The sequence below is a fragment of the Apostichopus japonicus genome, chromosome 19 (genome assembly GCF_037975245.1).
Source record: "Apostichopus japonicus isolate 1M-3 chromosome 19, ASM3797524v1, whole genome shotgun sequence".
Taxonomy (NCBI): Eukaryota; Metazoa; Echinodermata; class Holothuroidea; order Aspidochirotida; family Stichopodidae; genus Apostichopus; species Apostichopus japonicus.
In genome coordinates, this window is record NC_092579.1 from 13,987,944 (window position 1) to 14,008,425 (window position 20,482).

General features: G+C 37.4%; 1 protein-coding gene across 3 annotated transcripts in view; it reads left to right on the plus strand.

Moving 5' to 3' along the window:
* Positions 1-2,359: 2,359 nt before the first annotated feature.
* Positions 2,360-20,482, plus strand: part of LOC139960648 (BAR/IMD domain-containing adapter protein 2-like) — an 86,103-nt gene continuing 67,980 nt past the window's right edge. For all 3 annotated transcript variants that reach the window (XM_071959186.1, XM_071959188.1, XM_071959189.1), the window contains exons 1-2: positions 2,360-2,545; positions 9,727-9,802. In XM_071959186.1, the coding sequence (XP_071815287.1) occupies positions 2,498-2,545; positions 9,727-9,802 (124 nt within the window). In that variant the 5' untranslated portion in view covers positions 2,360-2,497. The remainder of the gene's footprint in view (positions 2,546-9,726; positions 9,803-20,482) is intronic.

The following is a 20,482-nucleotide window of genomic DNA, read 5'->3' on the forward strand; positions in this document are numbered from 1 at the left end:
GAGAAAAAAAGAGAAGAAAAAAGGGAAAAGGAGGGGAAAAAAGAAAAGGAGGAGAGGAAGGAAGGGAAAAGAAAAAGAAAAAAGAGAGAAAAAGGAAAAAAGGAGGGAGTAGAAGATAGCTAAGACCTCGGGAAGAGAAAGAGGAACAGTCATAGTTAAAGCGCTGATCCCTATAATATACACAGGGTAGCCAGTGACAGATCAAGAATTACGGAGGGGGTGTGCGCCTCACCCTACCCCTTACAACGACAACTCCATTTTTGACGTTTCCATTTTTCCTCTCTCACTAATGTATCTATATAAATACTATATATGGTCTATCATAACGCGTGTGTGTGTATGGACGCCTTAAACAATTGTACAATTGTGCTATATGGAACCAACTGTGGCTGGTCTTGAACTCGACCGAGTCGTCGGGGCACATGACGCATTTCGGGAAGGGGGCGACCGCCCCCCCCCCCCCCGAGCAAATTTTCTTTATGACATCGCTAGTAATTTCAAAATAGACAATGCTTAGATGCAACTTACAAGGCCTGGGAAGTGTCATTTCCAGCGATCTGGGAGGCATTTTCGGCCAAAATTTTTCTTGTACGCTTCGCGCCAACACATGGTGGCGCTTCGCTTAGATAGTTTGCCTACAGAATTCGCCCCTCCCTTGGCAATTACTCGCTACACTCCTGTTCGAATTTGTTAAGCAAAGAGCAGATATAACATTATATCAGTGAGCATTGAAATGCATGTTCCAGGATGAACAGCCTCAAAAACTGTTTATGTGTGTAGTCAAAGGCGTAGGAGCCCAATTGGATTGGGGGCTGTAATGACTTGCCCGAAAAAAAGCCAAGCGCGTTCAACATATCAATGCCAATATCATATAAGCAAGCATCGGTCATTACAGTGCATAGCATCGTGTACCTTACGGTCCGTGAAAGTTGCACAGTATACCGATGCTATGTAAACAACGAAATGTCTTATATGTAGATGGAGAAAAATCATACAGATCCATTTATGTCAAAACTCTCTTTTACAGTAGTAATGTCGGCCAAGCTTAGAGCTTTATTTTAATTACCAAGGAGATCATTTTTAAGCTATTCATTGCTATTTATTTTTCTTTCAGTAGGTGCCCGAAAAAGATGGGGAAAAGTTTGGTTGCGGGGGGGGGGGAGGGGGGGGGGCTGCAGCCACAGCCTCCTACGGGACCTACGCCTATGTGTTTAGTGTTCGGTTTCGATATACCTGATATCGGAAACATCTGCTATTTGCAATTTCCTTCAACGAAGTTTTATTATAGCCATTATAAGAGGTTTTAATATTTCTACACCAATAAATTAACGGTGTCTGAATTTTCGAAAATTTCCTCACCAACATTCTTCATCATACTTTCCTCTACTCGTGCAACTTTGACCTGTCTGTTAGGGGTTCAAGGAGGTTTTTCTATATTGCTTGTCCATAGATTGAATTTTGTGCAACATTATGGGTATGTTTTCAAATGATTTTATTCACGAGAAATGTGAATTTTCAAATTCTTAACAAATAATGGGCTTAAAACCTTGAAAAGTGGGGCTTTCGGATATTGTGGGCCGTGACGTAGAATCACCTTCAAAAGCAATGATCCATAGGACATGCAATGAGGTCGAACATGATGTGTGACTGGTGACAATCTGCAAAAAGGTTATGGATGGAAAAAACTTTTGGGAAACACTTGGTTCTCAGGCAAAAGTGTACATCTGGTTGGTCATTTTCAAGCCCGAGAAGTGCTATTTCCGGTGATCTGGGGGGTATCAAAACCCGAAATTTTCTTGTACGCTGCGCGCCAACTGATGGTGGCGCTCTGCTTAGATAGTAATTCGCGCCCCCAGGTTAGAAAATCCTGGATACGCGCCTGATAATAAACTGATAGTGGACGGCAAACCCTAGGACTTTTTGTCACGTCAATATGTAAAGGGGGAGGTGTGAGGTGGTCGGTTGTCAGTTTACCATTTTCGGGAATCTGTTGTGTCGAGAACATTTAATTCGAGCCCTGGGACCCACTTCATTGCACGTTCTGCAACTTCTTCATTTATCCTTAAGTATATTATGAAAATTACTCTTAAATCCCATATTTCGCCAGTCCTTTAATTAACCATGACCGGGTGCGTATCTTCCCCTCCACATTCCTTCTCCTCTCGTGCGGTCGCTGGGACTGAAGAGTCCCCGGCCCAAAATATCGTCCGGCTCCGTACGGCGTAGTACAGTTGAACGAGATGTATGCACTGTGTGAATTTACTCTGGGTCAAAAATGAGATACCCCCTCAACTTAAATAATTTCCTCCATGGTGTTATACGCTATCCGGAAGTATTGACAAGAGAGTAAGGAGAATCCAGAACGATCAAACTTCGACAACAACTTTGCCCGCGATCATACATTACATGCGACCACTTACGAAAATGATTTAGGCCTTGTGAGAAGATAGACTCACAATTTTTGTGCAAATTTGAAAGGATTATTACTATTTTCAAGATGACCACTGGTGAACAACTCCATCGAATTACGGAAAATGTGTACCGGGTAAGATCTAGTTTTACATAATTAACGAGAATGCTGTGTACCTGGCGACCGAAAGCTGCTTATGTTAAAACTTAATATGTGATGAGAGAGTGGAGCAGTGAAAGTTACACGCCAATCATGTATGACTATGAGGCCTAACAAGTTAACACTATCATAGTTTAGGCTAGTGTTATTTTGTTAGGTCATAGACTTCAACTAGCATGAGCAAGCCTCCTAACTTAAGCCAGACCTCACTATATCCAATTTTCCTCTTTTGAAGTTTCCATTTAATTAATTCAACTTAAATTTCATTATCATCAAAGTATCGTTTAGAAATGCTTTACCCAAGGCTTCACCAGTGGCATTAGTGTCCAGGCCTAGGCTACCACAAAGTAGAGCTTGCTTAATCCAGATTCTAGGCTCGATTGAGGCTTCAGCCCAATGCCAGGCAATTCGGTTTTGGACTTACTGTGAGACTGAGCCTGTTTAACTGCTAGCTACTAGGCTTTGATCAGGCTCAACCACTTGCACTTGGGCCTAACAGATTTTGGTAGATAGCCCAGATGTGAGAGTCCTATACAAGCTAGACACAAATTATGTTGTAACTTAGCCTATGCTAGAACAATTGAGGATTGGCACCTGTTGGTGCAACACAAGTCACATTCATTGCTTAACTTACAAATGACTTCATGGGATTGTGAATCAGTCTCATGATGTGTACTGTTTTTAGGAGAACTTGATAACAGGAAGAAACAGTCAAAAGTAGGCCAAGCTCAGAGTCAGGATAGCCTTTGGCTTAGTTTACTTGGACTAATGTTAGACCTGGAATCATTTTGATCCGTATTACAGTGAGTCAAAAAAGTAAATAAGAAAACAAGCTGGAATAATAGGTGCCTAATGTGGTATTCATGATAAAAAGATACAGATCAACACTGAAACCTTACATCCATATTGCAATAATTACAAGACGTTTGTTAAATTACTCTGAAGTTGCACCCATTGCCTGCACTACAAATCTCCTTTCATTCTTAAGATTCCCAGAGAAGAAACTGTTTTATTTGTTACTGGAAGTATTTAGTAACGTTTTCAGATGTTGCACATGGCCTAATTTGAGAACTGTGTTAGCCAAGAGAGGCTTTAAAATGGTTTCACACAGTTTGACACATTATCTGGAATAAATTCAGTTTCATTTGATAGTCTTGATAGTTTTTCACAGTTTTTGAAAGTTTAAATATTGAAAGTCTCAAGTTCAATAGGCCATGCAGTACATGGGTCTTTAGGCAAAGACAAATTGTAATAATTACTTAAAAAGTTCCAATGACACCAAAAAAAGAAAAAAAGTCCATACACATCATAAACTGTGAAAGATCATGAAAATGGGATAATTGCAAGTCCTTCCACTAGGACTACAAATTTCCCAGAGATTGAAATAAAGACTTGTTTCATATTTCTTTGCCAGTTTCTGACAATTTTATCAAAGGCTAGAATATTCCATATCAGAAGTTAAATACAATGTTGGACTTTATGTGTATTATATATTTGAAATAAAAGCATGATTTAGCCAATGCATAATATAAATTTAGAGCCAAAAATGAAGCAAAATCAATGCAAAATCCTGCTTTACCTAGGATGTAACGAAGTTAATAATATGCTCTACAGTATATTCTGCACTCAGTTACATGTATATATTGAATGTAACCTGAACTTCTATAGACACAGAAGTGTCCAAGAACACCTAAAGGGCTGTAGCCTTTCCTTTTGATATATACTGTACAGTGTATATTAGTTGTTACAGATGAGGGTACCAGCTGATATACAGCATCACAATCTTAAATTCAATTGAAATAGAAGTAATCTGCACGTAGCTTCTTCCTGCTGGACTTCACGATTTGTGAAAGATTATAACCGAACCGTATTTTTTTTATGCAAATTGACGCCTGGCATTGCCTTTTACTGTTGGTCTTTCTTAGAATAGGAAACAAAACTGGTAGAGTACTGTGGTACGGTAAACAGTCAAACTACACTGTGTACTATCAGTGTACAAAGTACACCTTTTGGTACAGACGTGTTAAAACAAGATGACCAAAGTTGAAGGAAAAGGAAGCAATTATGATGGTTTGTTATCTTTAAGGTATTTTGATAAAAAAAAAGTAGTTGCACAGACATGTGTCCTGTACTTTAACGCTGATTTGGTTAGCAGATTTTCAAGATTGACATACATTTCTAGAATTTGCTCTGCTATGTATGCCTTTTAAAATGCAGTCATACTTGCTAGTTTAAAGTGTGCCGCAGTTGTTGATAAGGCTCTGCTGTAACTTAATAGAGGTGACCCTGTCATCCTGCCTAAATTTGGCTCACATCCAAGTACAGTACATCCTGTAGAACTTTATGTATAAAAGTGAAAGTCAAATATTTGTTGATATTGACTGTCCTACCCTTTCTTTCGAGAAAGTGTGACATGATCTCCATTAAAGTGTACTAGCTGTGTTTGTGTATCAAAACTTTTGGTTTTAAAAAATAAATAAAGAGATAAGGTGTCCTGTTTTCCAGTGCTCGTGAATTCAACTTGACACACCCTTATTGCAATAGCAATATTAAGTAGCGTGACAATCTGTGAAAACTCCAAAATGAATTTATTTCAGGTTTTCAGTTCTTGTAATCATAAGGGTGAGAAATTTCTTGAGAAGTGGCGAACAATGACGTGTTGTCGAAATTGTCTGTAAACATTAACATACTCTGGTGTCATTTACAGAAGACTGATGGGCGTTGGTCCATTCCAATGCACTAATTGAGAGAGCTGGAACCGGGAGGGGGGGGGGGGTGAGGATGGGGGAAGAGAAGTGGGAGGAGGAAAATGTTGAATCTTTAATTACTGATCTATTTTGGTATTTCAGAAAGTTTTGAATGTTAACTTTCTCTTGCTCAGAATTGTGAGCAATTGAGTTTTGTTTGTTTAGCCTGTCTGCAGTTTAGTGTTGCTCATTGTGATTCCAATAGCATGAATCATTCACAGGAATCCGGTACCCTAGAAACAGGATATTCTCCTGCTTAAACATACATCCAAAGTTTTATTTTGGTTTTCTCTTGATTTTTCATCTGGTTCAAATGCTTTAAGGGTGACGGTTTGTTTGTTCAAGACTGTTTAAGGTATGTGCTGAAAAGAAGTCTGATAAAGATCGCTTTTTAACTAAATGGGATAGAAAATTCAACAGCTTGTTGACATGTTTGCTCGTTTTCAGTTTGAAGTACTCTAAGGACGTTAAAGCAGAATATTGAATTTGATTCTTACAGTATATTTTACAGTAATACAGTACACTGTTTTCCCCCTGTTGTTGTACAAAGCAAAATAGTTCCAATGATGTTTTTTTTGGGGGGGAGGGGATGATGTTTTTTTTGGGCAGGGAGGGGGTGGGGCAGGTTGTACAGACATCATATATAGTGAACATTTCTAGCAACACAGAGTGGCGTGGTTGTTACCTTGATTTAAATTGTCACCCACCTCATAGGTTAAGATCTACATATGGTCAAAACGAGCTTAGTAGTTAATGATTTAAACTTGACTGTATGTGTTCAATATATTGTGTTGAACATTTACATACATGTCATTAATAGCAGAGGACCAAATGTTTGGTCTTAGAATATTGCCAGAACCAAGTGACCTCTTAACCCTTGGTACAGAAATAAAATGTACAAATTATTGCAGAAACCATTTTACTCATGGTTAGGTACTGAAGTAAATTGTAAATGCACATCAGTTGATGAATAATAAATTTTTCCAAACATTTAAAGAGTATAAATTCTGGAAATATTTCTTTGGAAAAACCTTCTAATTGTGCTGTAAAAGCAAAGACAAATGCTGACATTTGGTTGTCGTCTGAGCAGTGGTGTGCACACAGCACACTATACATGCCTGCTTTAATGTTGGAGTGTAGTGTAAACATTACAGATTGCTCTCTCAATAGAGACTAAACCTGTCTCAGAGTAATATGCACTTATCTTTGCCCCTATTGCAATTATTTATTTCAAATGCAATGGTAAAATGAATTATATTCAGACAAACAGGAAGACTGTCAAAGTAATATCTTATTCTATATCCATATGTGTATTTCATTTGTCTAATTCAATTCTGCTACATACAGTAGCTGGTGAGTATTTTTTCTTTACTTAAGTTAAAAGAGTTAAAACTTAAAACAAGTTTTAACTTACTTTTACACATTCTCCTACACAGGCTCTCTAGTGAATAAGCAGTTTGCTAACAGTTTTATTTTATGTTGAAAACTTAAAATAGTAACATTTCCTTGCAGTCAAGGGCATACTTTGGCAGTATTATTTTTTTAATTAAAATTGGATTCAAAAGCAGAGGAGATATAGTCTGTCATCAGTCCTTCTGTAGGGACCACTCTTTAAAAGGGGGGGGGGGGGGGAGGAAGAAGAACATGGTAGAAGACAAAAGAAGACGAATTTTCTCAGTTCACCCATCAAATTTGTGCCTTTGTTTTATTCGTAGTGCCAGGATGGAACGTTAAAGGGGATGTTAAAGGTCCCCACTAATTCCCACAATTTGCTCTTTACAGTAGCACAGATTGTGCTGTGGATTTGCAGTACAAATTCAGGATGCTTGATACAAAAACCCATAAAACCAGAATTTTATTGAGCCAGGTGTATGTACCGTTACAAATCTGTAGATTTTGCATGATCATGATCACTTAAATTATATGTACAGTAGAAATGCATGTGGATCCCATATTGTTTTCTCCCTCAAATAATAATAGTAGTAATATTAATATTAATAATAATAATAATAATAATAATAATAATAATAATAATAATAAAAATATTAATAATAATCACAATCATAATCATCATAATCATAATCATAATAATAATACTAATAATCATAAAAATGAGGTGGAATTAAATATACAGTAGCACGAAATCAGAAAAAAAGAAGAAGCTCCTCAAGGCAGTAATAACAAAACTAGTAAAATCGCGATCAAATGAACAACTTAAGATATTAATCTTTAGGTTACTTCAAATAAGGCAGCTCTCATTTTAAAATCCTTACAAGCTGACGAGCAAATTGATATTTGGTGTGATTAAAATTTCACAGACCTACAAGGTTTGGGAAATATTAATCATGAGATTATTATTTTGATTTGAAAACCACTGAGTTACAGTAAATTTCTGTAAGTTCATTGACATATAGTACAGGACAGTAGAATCTATAAATAGCAGTGTATGATAAATAGAAGCTCAGTATATATTGCCCATGGCTCAGATATGTCGACAGGCACCCCAAAAAACTTGTTACTTTTTGAATCGATCGTTTTCATCTTTCTCGTCCCGGCATCCTCAAGGGCTTAAAGCTGTTCTTACATCATCCACTGTCATTTTGTATTAATATATAGATTCCTCGCCGTGTGTCAGAAAATGAAATTGTTAGCGCTCTGCCGTCCCCGAGAGCTCCCTGAGCTAGATTGTGATTTGTGACAAGAAAATACCTCATCATGCACAGTATGGTACACGAACAAACTGGGAACAACTTATCCAAGTCTTGAATAATGTGAGCTAAGGAAACATGACCAAATGGCTAAATTATAAGCAAATGTGTAAATTGCATAGAAGTAATAAATAGGTTAAATCATAACTGTATATGTCCAATATTTTATAACTAAATACCTCTAAAGGCATGAAAACTGCTTTGCAATATTTATAAACAAAATCCTTACACATACAGTAAGTTTAAAATTCATTTTTACAGTTTGTAGGTACATGAACAGTACACTTGTTATTTTGATAGCATAGTGAAATTGTGGGATTTACTGCACTGCTTCAATATGCCCTCACAATGTACCCACTCTCTCACTATGGAATTGTCTAGAATGTTCTGGTAAATCTTCTTGAAATTTGAGTCCTGAGATTCACTATTTAAGGTTCTTTTATGTCTATAATGTACAGTGCACAACATATCCAGTAAAACCAGTTGTTACCAACACATTCTTGCTGCCCACATCACTCACTTTTTAACAGTATATTTGCCCTGTAGGTCATGTATTCATGACTCCTCCCAATGAAATCTTCTGTTAACTTCTATCAACAAATGCCAGTTGTTGAAGTTACTGCATCACATAATATTTAGGAGTGCATAATTAATGTTTAAACTAGTAAGACATGTATATATATACCTCAGCACTCCTACTGTACCTTGATGGTAGAGGTGAATGAACAAATAGAATTATTTTGCGAAGAGAAAATGACTTCATGTTCGTTCATGTTTGCTGTTGTTGTATCAGGAAATATTTGTGTTTCTTGCAAATTGTTTTACTAAAATGGATTGAACATAGCTGAAAAAACAAAGAATTATATGGTTTGTTTGTTCGGTGCTAGAGTTTACTGTCTGTGTCAAAGATCAATCGGTCACTATGTTACATTGATATTATTACATGGCAACCAAGACCACGATCTCAGTTTACACTGCTGCAGTACTGTATATACTGTTCATTCTTCAGATGACAGTTTTCAAGCTTTTAAATTTTGATGAACAGTGCTAAGCTGGTGGTTTGATCACTCTTGTCACTAAAAAATACATTGAATGAAGGAATGGTGGTATACCTTCATGCAGGGGTGGACAAACTTTTTTGAATGAAAGGGCCAGATATAAGGAGTGAAAACTTGCCCTTGCCGCACCTAACCAACTACCTGCTGTTGATTTCAAACCTTTGATTCCGAGGACTTTCAAGCAATTATAGGTGTGTGTACTTAATCTGTATTCACAAAAACATAATATCATTACAGTACAGTTGATAATTAATTGGGATAATATGCCTAACTGACAGCATCATTAGTGCCGATAAATTCTAAGCAGCTAGCTCTTTTTTGTGATGATGTAAAATAGATTGATTTTTTTCTTTTTCTTGAGACATCTCACGGGCCGCATAAAATTCACTGGCAGGCCGCATGTGGCCAGCGGGCCATACGTTGCTCACCCCAGCCTATTCATATGTGTATACTGTATCTCTCTCTCTATATATATACATATATGCACAATCTTAGCACAATATGCACAATCTTATGCACAATCAAACCTCCAGCACTGCACAATCTTACACAATGTAATGAAATTCTAAGACTGCAGATAAGACTCAAGTTTACAAGCAATTGAACATCTTTCTATTTCATGACAATTTTTCTGTATTCCTCAGAATATTGTTGATGGCTTTACACCTGAAGTACGAACTCTTATTGCCCAAGGGAAGGTGTATGACAAAGCATTGCAAAGTGAGTACTGGAAGTTTATTACTTGTAATTGATAGAACCAGCCTCCTTCAGTCATCTTGTAATTTTATCAATTTTCACTTCAAGTTTGCAATAATTTTGTTTCTCACTAATAGACCTAAGTCAGTGTTGACAGTTGTACTGAATGCATGATATTATATGTAGTGAAATTACTTATAAGCTGAATATTTTAGTCTTGAAAGTTTGGTAAATATATATACGTATAAGGTTGAGACTAGTTGAGAATTATATATACATATAAATATATATGTAAATCAAGCTTTTACTTTTGTTTCCATCACACCAGAAACTGACCAAGTTGGTGAACTGTGAAATATTTAGCTATTTCCTCCTGTGGAGGCTTTAACCTGTTATATAATCAAAATGAGTGACAATACAGTTGGCTAATCCATCTTAAAAGTGTCCCATGAAAAGGCTTGAACTTTAACCTCATTCATTCTGATGCACACATGTAGATACACACTGTGGGGTAGTAGTGTTGATGCCATACTGGATGTCATGTGTACTTCCTGGATGCTTAGGGTAGTTGTACATCATTGTTCAAAAGAATAACTTTATTCTACCAGGAAGGAGTAATCTCTGTAGGCATTGTATGAGTATGACACAATACTAACAAACCATAATTAATGCAAGACAGGATCGTCAAATTGCTATACATGAATGTGCAGATTCATCGCATGAAGGGTGGGGTGGCCGGAGTGGATGGTGAGAGAGGGTTGGTGAGAGAGGGTTGGTGATAGCTACAGTAGGCAGACGTATCAGATTTGTCGGTATTTATAAACTTGTACGTTCACAGGGGTGGATTAGACTACAGGTTCAAGGTGTCGAAGAAGCATTTGTCGTAATGGTTGTGAAAGGTCTGCTAGGTCCTAGTTTTACTCAGAGGCACCAAATCCACTGCTTGTTTCCAGGGAATCCAAGCCCCAACACCACTGATTGGATTACTGAGGCAGGAGTAATTTAAGCCCTAACTCTTCCTTGCATGCATGTATACAAAGTATTCAAAATGATTGAGGCTTTTGAGCATTGATGTCAACCTCTTTAGATAATTGTATAATGAGCATTTATTACCTTACTGTATTTCACAGCAGTTGAAGAAGTAAAGAAACAAAACATCTTTTATTTTGCTGTCATTATAATAGAAGTTCTGCCAATAACAAAAGACATTTTCAACATACAGTATATCTATGGTCTATCATTCATGTACCACAATATGCAAATGGAATAGATTTTCAAAAGGAAAGTTCTGGTAAATAACCATATCTTAATTGAGCTATATGTATTGAATTGTGAAAATGTGCTGATTTACTGCACATGGTCTGGGAAGGTGATACATTGAAAAAGGGAAATTGACTTCAAAAGTATCCTTCAAATTAGACAAAAAGACAAAAATTAGATAATTATATTCATGTCAGATTTTTTCAAAAGTTTTCAAAATGTTAAAAGCTTGATTGTAATCCTTATTGCCACGGTTACATACTCTGTAGTCTGTCGTAATGTCTGGTACTGTGAATTCTGCCGATTCTATTTCAGTGCATTGCAATTGTTATGAAATTCCATCATTTTTGTTTTGTTTCAATATCTGAAGGTCTCAACCCTTTCCTCTCGGTTTCAAATAAACAGTGATATTTGATCTGATTTCTCAAAGTAACATCATACCTAGACAGAATTTTATTTGGTTACGTGGTCCTTCTGCAGGAAGCAACCGACTTTGATTTCTTGGTTGTAGGCCAAAGATCACAGGTGAAATGTTATTGATCTGTATTGTACATCCTTGTGAATCAGAATTATACATCCTGTAATTTACTGAGTAAGGGGAGGACAAGGGTTTACACAAACTTTACAGTCCTTGTATATATGTCAAGATTATATGTGTTGCCTATAGTAAACTTATGTTGCAATTATAATTTGGCATTTTGTGGAGCATTGTTTGGTTCCCGTTCTCCCTGTCATTATACCGCATGTTATGTTCTGTCATTGTACATTGAATGCCCCCCCCCTTCCCCTCAAGAAAAAAATAAAGAAATGAAGGAAGGAAGAAAAAAGGAAAGAAAAAAAGGGTTTCATATTGTCCGTTCGTATGATCAGTTTGTATTGTCACCGCACAAAGGTTTAGGAAATTTCCCAGTTTTTAGGAAATTTCCCATCATCGTACAGTATGTGACTGTCATGTTAAGGAATAAGGCGTCACTAGTGTCTGGGTTCCAACATACAGGTAGGGTTTGTTGAAACTTTGGTTCCTCATTGGTAAAACAGATAGAAGGCTTAGTTTCTCAAAAAACTAGCCAAGGTATAAAATAATTTTAGTTGGGTTCTTGGACCTACTGTAGCTAACCTGTTTTTTGGGGCTAGCATGCTAATTGCATGGTTTAAAAGGAAAGCTTCAATAGTAGAAGTCCTTCTATATTTTTAGGCAAAGGAGTAATTCACAGACTGTCTGAGAATTACTGGATTACATAACAGCGCATATTTATTACCTATGCAGATCTGGGTAAAACCAATGTCATACAACTCCACTCTTCAGAAAAGGAACTTCACTGATGTCCTATAATTAGCAACGGAATTAAATTTAAACTATGACTACGACTTTCCATGCTCATCATATGGAACAGCCTATATATCTCTATTACTCTCTCCCTATATTCCTGTCCCATTGTCTTGATTCCTCTGCAAAGGTCTACCTTTCTCCGCCCCCCCCCCCCAATCCACGATTAGAAACATACGGGTACCAAGTTTTGCCTACTCTGCTCCTTATCTGTGTAACCAGCTAGCAGACCAGAAAATTGTACTAAACTTCCTACATTTAAGAGTTACCTAAAGACTCATGTCTTGTTTATTTGCTTGCGATTGACTTGTCTCGTCAAGCACCTAGAGCAGCTCCTTCTTGTTTCTAATTTGGTGTTATATAAATCCACTGTATTGTTATTATGTCCCAAGTCTATGCAGGTAATTTAATTGTTAGACTTGTCATTCAGAAGACAAATTTTTAGTACAAATACTATGAAATTACCTAGACTTATTTTCCTCAATTTTTTTGGGTTTCTTCCACTTTAATGGAAATAAACTGGAAGAAACCCATTTCTTCCTGTGTGATAAACCATAGTATCTTCCACTTTCGAGGAAAGTTGCGAACCTTGACTTTCACATAGCATCTTAAATTCAGACATAGAATCAGAATCACTAAGTTTATTTGTTTCTCAGGAACCATGTGGTATATTTTTCTGGGAAGTAATTCTTGTTTCCTGAATCCTACTGGCGTACACTGCTTTGTGGTTTTAACAGAAGCTGGAAATAGTGTCCCCATTTCTAGAAGATACCTGTACAGGAATATTGGTTTTCCTCACTGGTCATTGACTGCACACAGTCCATGTGCTACAGTACAGTAGGTAGTCAAAAGTGACAGTACATTTGTTGAAGTTCTGACTTCATCAATCCTCCCTTTATTCCTGTTGTTTGGTTGCATGGCTAAGTGACTAAAGTGGTGGTTGCACAGTATCCAACACTCACCAAAATCCATCCTCACATTTTACTGTAATTAAAATATTGCCAACCAGTAATGTCACCGATCAACTTTAGTGGAATTACCTTATTTCTATTATTGGTATTTATGTTGCAACAAAATTGCTGTTGTAAGTCAAATTTGAATGTGAGGTATCTTTGCACAATTTAGTGGCTGTAAAATACAAATGGATAAACTCATAATTGCTTGCTTTCATGCATAAATGCTCTCTTGAAATTGGATAAGCAGTTACAGGATGGTACAGAAGGTTTCATATTAACAGTACTGTACTGTAAACTCAGTGCATTACTTATCTAATGAAGGGTTGTAAGCAGGGGCGGCGATCTGTTTCAAATATTGGGGGGGACATGCAGGCAAATTACTATCAAAGCGGAGCGCCACCATTGGTTGGCGCGCAGCGTACAAAAAAAAATTCTGGTTTTGATAGCCCCCAGATCACCGGAAATGGCACTTCTCGGGCTTGAAACTGACCAACCAGATGTACACTTTTGCCTGAGAACCAAGTTTTTCCTAATAGTTTTTTTTTCATTCATAACCTTTTTATCAAGATTGTCACCAGTCACACATCATGTTCTACCTCATTGCATCTCCTGTGGATCATTGCTTTTGTAGGTAATTCTACGTAACGCCCCACAATACCCGTCAGCCCCACTTTTCAAGGTTTTAAGCCCATTATTTGTTCAGAATTTGAATAATAAATTCACTTCAAAACATACCCATAATGTTGCATAATATTTCATCTATGGACAACCAATATAGAAACCCCCCCCCCTCAATCCCTAACAGACCGGTCAAAATTGCACGAGTAGAGGGAAGTATGATGAAGAATGTTGGTCAAGGAATTTTCGAAAATTCAGACACAGTTAAATTATTGGTGTACAAATATTAAAACCTCTTATAACGGCTACTATAAAACTTCGATATCATAGAAAATACCAAAAAAAAAATGTGCTCGAGGGAGAGGGCGGTCTCCACCCTTCATCCCCCCTCCCTTGGCTACGCACCTGCGGTTAGAAATCTTGTTGGAAACAGGCCAAATGGAAACCCAGTGAACCCATATCGATGTGGATCATATATATGATTGTACGTACTTACACAAGATGCAAACCAAATTTCATTACGGATGCGGTCCGTCTAGCTATTCATTTCGAAAAAAAGTAAAAACTACTTTCGGTCATATATAGTAACAAATTGTGACACGGATAGACAGGCGCCTTGTGAGGAATTTGGGAGGGGCAAAGCTTGTACCCAGACTTTCTAAGCGTAGCGCCACCATTAGTTGGCGCGAAGCGCCAAAAAAAATTTGGCCGAAAATGCCTCCCAGATTGCTGGAAATGGCACTTCCCAGGCCTTGTAAGTTGCATCTAAGCATTTTCTATTTTGAAATTACTAGCGATATCATAAAAAAATACAAAACATATACTTAAAAAAATTATGCCACCAAATATTGGGGGGGATATTTGATACTATATCCCCCCCACCTAAAATATTGGGGGGGACATGTCCCCCCCGTCCCCCCCATGATCGCCGCCCATGGTTGTAAGTGATTGTCAAAAATGAGGTAAAGGTTTAGACATATGAAAGTCACAATTTGTGAAATTCACATTATACAGTTCTAAGCAATCATATCGCAGGCTGTTAGGATACCGATATATGGATGCATTCTCCTTTGAAAGTAGGTTTAAAATACAAACAAGAGGGAAATCCATGAAGTTACAGATCTCATTTCCTCTGCACAAGTTAGGCCAATTTGACCTCTGACCTACATTGACCTTTGACTTTGATCCTTAACAACCACATAAGTACTATTGTGAAATGTCCCATTGTATATCTTGTGGTTTAATGACTTTTGCCAACATACTGACATTCAAAAATTGGCAAAACCCAATATTTGGGTTTCTTGACCTATAACCTCTGACCTTTGACCAATGACATCAACTATCACACTGGCACAAGTTTACATGGTCAGGCACCTATACCCACCAAGTATGAAGTTGATCAAACCTACTGCATGGTCTAGGAGGAGTATGCGACACACTTCTTTGATCACTAGCACGTAGACTCACTCACTCACATACACACATCCTCAACATTTCTGTTGCGGGGTGAAGTACTGTACAATATCTCATCTCACTATACGCCTACCTTACACATGATAGAGAGATGAAATAACAAAAAACACTGTACCATTGACTATGACTGCAGTATATACAGTATAGTGCTTTCGGCCCTGATCTGTAGTGTGAACTGTGTTCACCCATTCTTGTACTTTCATGCTTTGACAAAGGAGATTAAACAATAACTGCCAAGATATATCTCTGGAAAATGTTTGACAAAGCAATATATATTTTATTACAGTTCTAGAGAGAGAGTTCTTAAAATCTGATAGTTCATAAATGTTGTCCCTGAAATTTACAGGCCATTGGTTGAACTGTTTCTTTGTTTGATGACACTTGCCCCATTTGAACTTCTCAAATGGCAAATGTTTGAATATATCTGAACTATTGCGTAGGCTGTCAGTCTCTCGAACAATCACTTTAGGATGTCATCAGACCAAGGTTTTACTGTTGAGCTTCCTTATCATAAGGACATTTCCTGCTACAAAAATGCAATGGGCCTTTTCCCAAGCTTCGATACATTGGTGAAAGGTCGTCAGTATTGTTCTCCAAATTTATCTTACTAGTAACATTCCCCCCCCCCCCCTCCCTCCAAACAAAATATTTTTTTGGCAGGTATTTTTTTTTGGTATGAATACCCTTAAAGGTATTGACCATAAATTTAGCACAATAATAATTGCTAACTAGTTTTTGAAAGTTCTTTGCAGTATCAAAAAGTCCATTTTGAATTTGAATTTCACTCTAAACTAAAGGTCATCAATACTGAATGTCTCTTAAATACTGTATATGCCAGAAAGTAATGCCAGAAATATGCCAGAAAGTAATGGTCACTAAAATAAATTCAAACTTCAGGGAGGATTTTGCTTTCAAAATCACAGAATTTTCCATCACTGATCGAGACATCTAAATTGCATGAATGCCTCCAGCATATCTGAGGATAATTTAAAAAAACATCCATGAAAATACTTTTGTAAAACATGCTAATATTTGGTAGCAACGATGATGAAGTTTAAATAACTTAGGGTTATGCATGGTTTAATGTTTCTAGTGAATGTCTGTGCCATAGGTTTATAGCTAGGTGCAGGATATATGTTGGTACGAACGAATGATTTAGGTAGGGACTTGAACCATTAAGAAGTCAGAGACTAATCAAGGATTTTATTAAGAGTGGCTGCTACCCTATGGTGTCAATGAGGCCCTCTCCTATAGTATGTAGGGGAGGTTGGGGTTCCTCCAAAAACAAAACATTACATGTCAGTACCTGGGGAGGTTGGGGGTCCTCTCCAAAAAACAAACAATTACATGTCAATGGTGCAATTCTGATGCATACTTAGAGTACTGTATAAATGAGGTCTACATATAAGTAGCCTGGAAAAGCAAGATTGTGCATAGGGCGAGGATGATACAAAGAGAGACGGGGGGAGGGGGGGGGGGAAGGGGATGTACACCTGTAGTAGAGGTACGATTGCAAAGAATTCCACGTCTGATTGCAAAGAATTCCCTGTCTGAACCATTTCCCCTGACTGCCTATCGGCGGTTGGGAAGCCATGCCCCCCTTCCCTCCCCTTTGGCACACACCACTGTTAGATCCAACGTTAATACTAAGGTGATACTGAAGGCAAGAGAGGGACCATAAATTGCCTCTTTATTTTCTCCTTTCTTCTCTATAAGGTTGCAGGTACTGTTTTGTATAGCTGATTGAAGCATCATACAGTAGTGTCCTAATCTCCCTATCATATCCCATAGCTACTGTAGCCCACACTACTGTTAGGCTGTAGGTATTGTACTGTTCAGCTGATGGAAGTATCATAGTGTCCTAATCTCCCTATCATATCCCATATTTAGCCCACACTACTGTTAGGCTGCAGGTACTGTTTTGTATAGCTGATTGAAGCATCATACAGTAGTGTCCTAATCTCCCTATCATATCCCATAGCTAGCCCACACTACTGTTAGGCTGCAGGTACAGTACTGTACAGCTGATGGAAGCATCATACAGTAGTGTCCTAATCTCCCTATCATATCCCATAGCTACTGTAGCCCACACTACTGTTAGGCTGTAGGTACTGTACTGTTCAGCTGATGGAAGTATCATAGTGTCCTAATCTCCCTATCATATCCCATAGCTAGCCCACACTACTGTTAGGCTGCAGGTACAGTACTGTACAGCTGATGGAAGTATCATAGTGTCCTAATATCCCTATCATCCCATAGCTAGCCCACACTACTGTTAGGCTGCAGGTACAGTACTGTACAGCTGATGGAAGTATGATAGTGTCCTAATCTGCCTATCATCCCATAGCTAGCTCACACTTTACTGTAAGGTTGCAGTTACTGTACTGTACAGCTGATGGAAGTATGATAGTGTCCTAATCTCCCTATCATCCCATAGCTAGCCCACGCTATACTGTGAGGTTGCAGTTACTGTACTGTACAGCTGATGGAAGTATCATAGTGTCCTAATCTCCCTATCATCCCATAGCTAGCCCACACTACTGTTAGGCTGCAGGTACAGTACTGTACAGCTGATGGAAGTATCATAGTGTCCTAATCTCCCTATCATCCCATAGCTAGCCCACACTACTGTAAGGTTGTAGGTACAGTACTGTACAGCTAATGGAAGTATCATAGTGTCCTAATCGCCCTATCATCCCATAGCTAGCCCACACTACAGCTCACACTATCCCTTTATTGATTCACATACGATGCAATGTCATATTTGTTTTTTCCACATATTTATTTAGTTTCATTAGTTGATACAACAATTCACCCAAGTACACTATCCTGTTATTTTAAATCTGACAGCATTTAGTTAGATCCTTTCGTATGTACTCGTTTGATCTCACCCAGTTCCGAGAGTCAAGGCCGACCAATCAGCAGGAGCTGAAACAGAACTGATTTAATTATACGGTTCTTCCCTGTAACACAAGGAATGGGAAACAAATTGTTAACAAGGATCTTGAAGTTGATAAATTTATCCTGGCAGTGTTTCAATCAAGATGTGATGTTAAAACATATCTGTGTATATAAATATATGTATGTATATATACAACATGTATATATAGCTATATATATGATATCTTTATGTACAGTTTTTAGAGGAACTCTTAGAACAAGGATGAAAATGATTCAGCTACGTAGAGCAGTCAAATGTAAATATAAATTATATCCGGGTTTTCCAATATTACATGACCTTTAGAGCACTGACATACTGGATGGTGCCATCAGACTTTTACAAAAGGTGCCCGTCAGTTTTACTCAGAAAGTTCTGTCTTTGTATGTTCCCCCTCAATATGCAATATTGCTTTCTTGTCCTGTTGATGCCTGGGTTTTTGTTACTCGTAAAAATGGTAGATCTTTTCATAAAAGGGCATTATAAATTCTTGTCGAGGAGCTCGTATGTGTCATCAAAGTATCATATGCACTCACTGTTATGGGAATGTTACCCTTATTAAAGGAATAGCTGGATTTACTTTGCTCCTCTCTTACCTGTCTCCCACTCCACAATTGCACTTTCCTATCTACCTTACTACACATTTGGAAACGTTTTAGCACTGCGCCCTGGGCCATGCCCACTAATTCCTCCTTCCGTATGTACCACCCGGAAGTATACTACACATAATTTTTCCGCGAAATTATCGCTTGTGATTATACAACTATTTTTCACGTTTTTGGAATAGCTGGGACACAGGTCTGTAATTGTGTTTTTGGTGCCCTCGATATAATTAAATATTTAGATCCAGTCAGTGTGCGTTCCTTCTTCTCTCTTGAATTACACATTGTAAGAAACTGTGTCTCTTGAAAATATATATTTGGCCATTGTGCAGTCTTGTTCTTCTGTGTTGCAGTATCCCATAAACTGCTTGCCCATAATTTTTACGGTGGTCTAGATGCTATGCTCCTTCTTAAATCGACTTCAAATTACATTTCCCACCATTGAAACAGTGAAGCATTCATGTATAAAATAATTAACGTTTATTGAATTCTTTAAAAATCTTATCACCCAAAAAACTGTTAATTATACTTCACATTCACGCTTACAATGAATTGGATAATCATTATTTTCATCTTTGTTGACCTCAAATTTTATTGCAACTAAACAAACCCTAGTGAACCATATTCAAATGGGAATTACATAATGAAATGATATAAAAGTTACAAATATCAAGCAACATTTAACCACATTAAAAGTTTTATGTTGCATCCATCAATGCCACTTTTCCTCTCACAGTGTATTTCCAACATAAAAACATAAGTACTTTCAATTTAACGCAATATTAGTTATGCCCCATATTTGAATGATGCATCATGTGCTACAAGGATAATGACACTATCAGTTATAGTTAAGTAGGTCTCCGTCTATTGTACTTATACAGTTAAGGTACATTCTGTACCATAGTCATTACACGGCAGTAATATTTGTGTGACTGCAATTTATAATGCAACAAAATGGCTGCAATATGACAGTTACAATATTTACTGTTAACCTGAAATTCAAAAGTTTATGAAAAAAACATATCGAACATAAAAAGGGGGAATATGAGAAATTTCACTATACAAAATGAGAATTATGTAATACAGTAGTACTATAACATAGAACTATCTGGATGCAGTATGCATGCATGATGTATTGCATATTAGTTGCTAGTCATATAGCTGCATGTGTATACGTACCAGTAAAATGAGCAAATTTGTAAAATCATGCATATAGTAATAGGTTGCAATGGTTGCATCCTATTACTGTCCATCATTGTATAATGTTGGATGATGATTACAGCATATATGCTTGTACAGTTACATACAGTATAGTGGATTGTGTTAAATCTTTAACAAAGTATCAGGCAAGTGCATAGAAATTTCAGACAAATATATTATGTATATCATTGCTTTCTTAGCATCTGTTATACAGTAGTATCTCTCTTACAAAAGGACTTTCCTTTCTATTTCAAAATATATGGACCACCTTTTGGGTGCACACCCCCTCCCCTCCCTATGACTGTGCATTGGAGTTATGGCACATTCCCT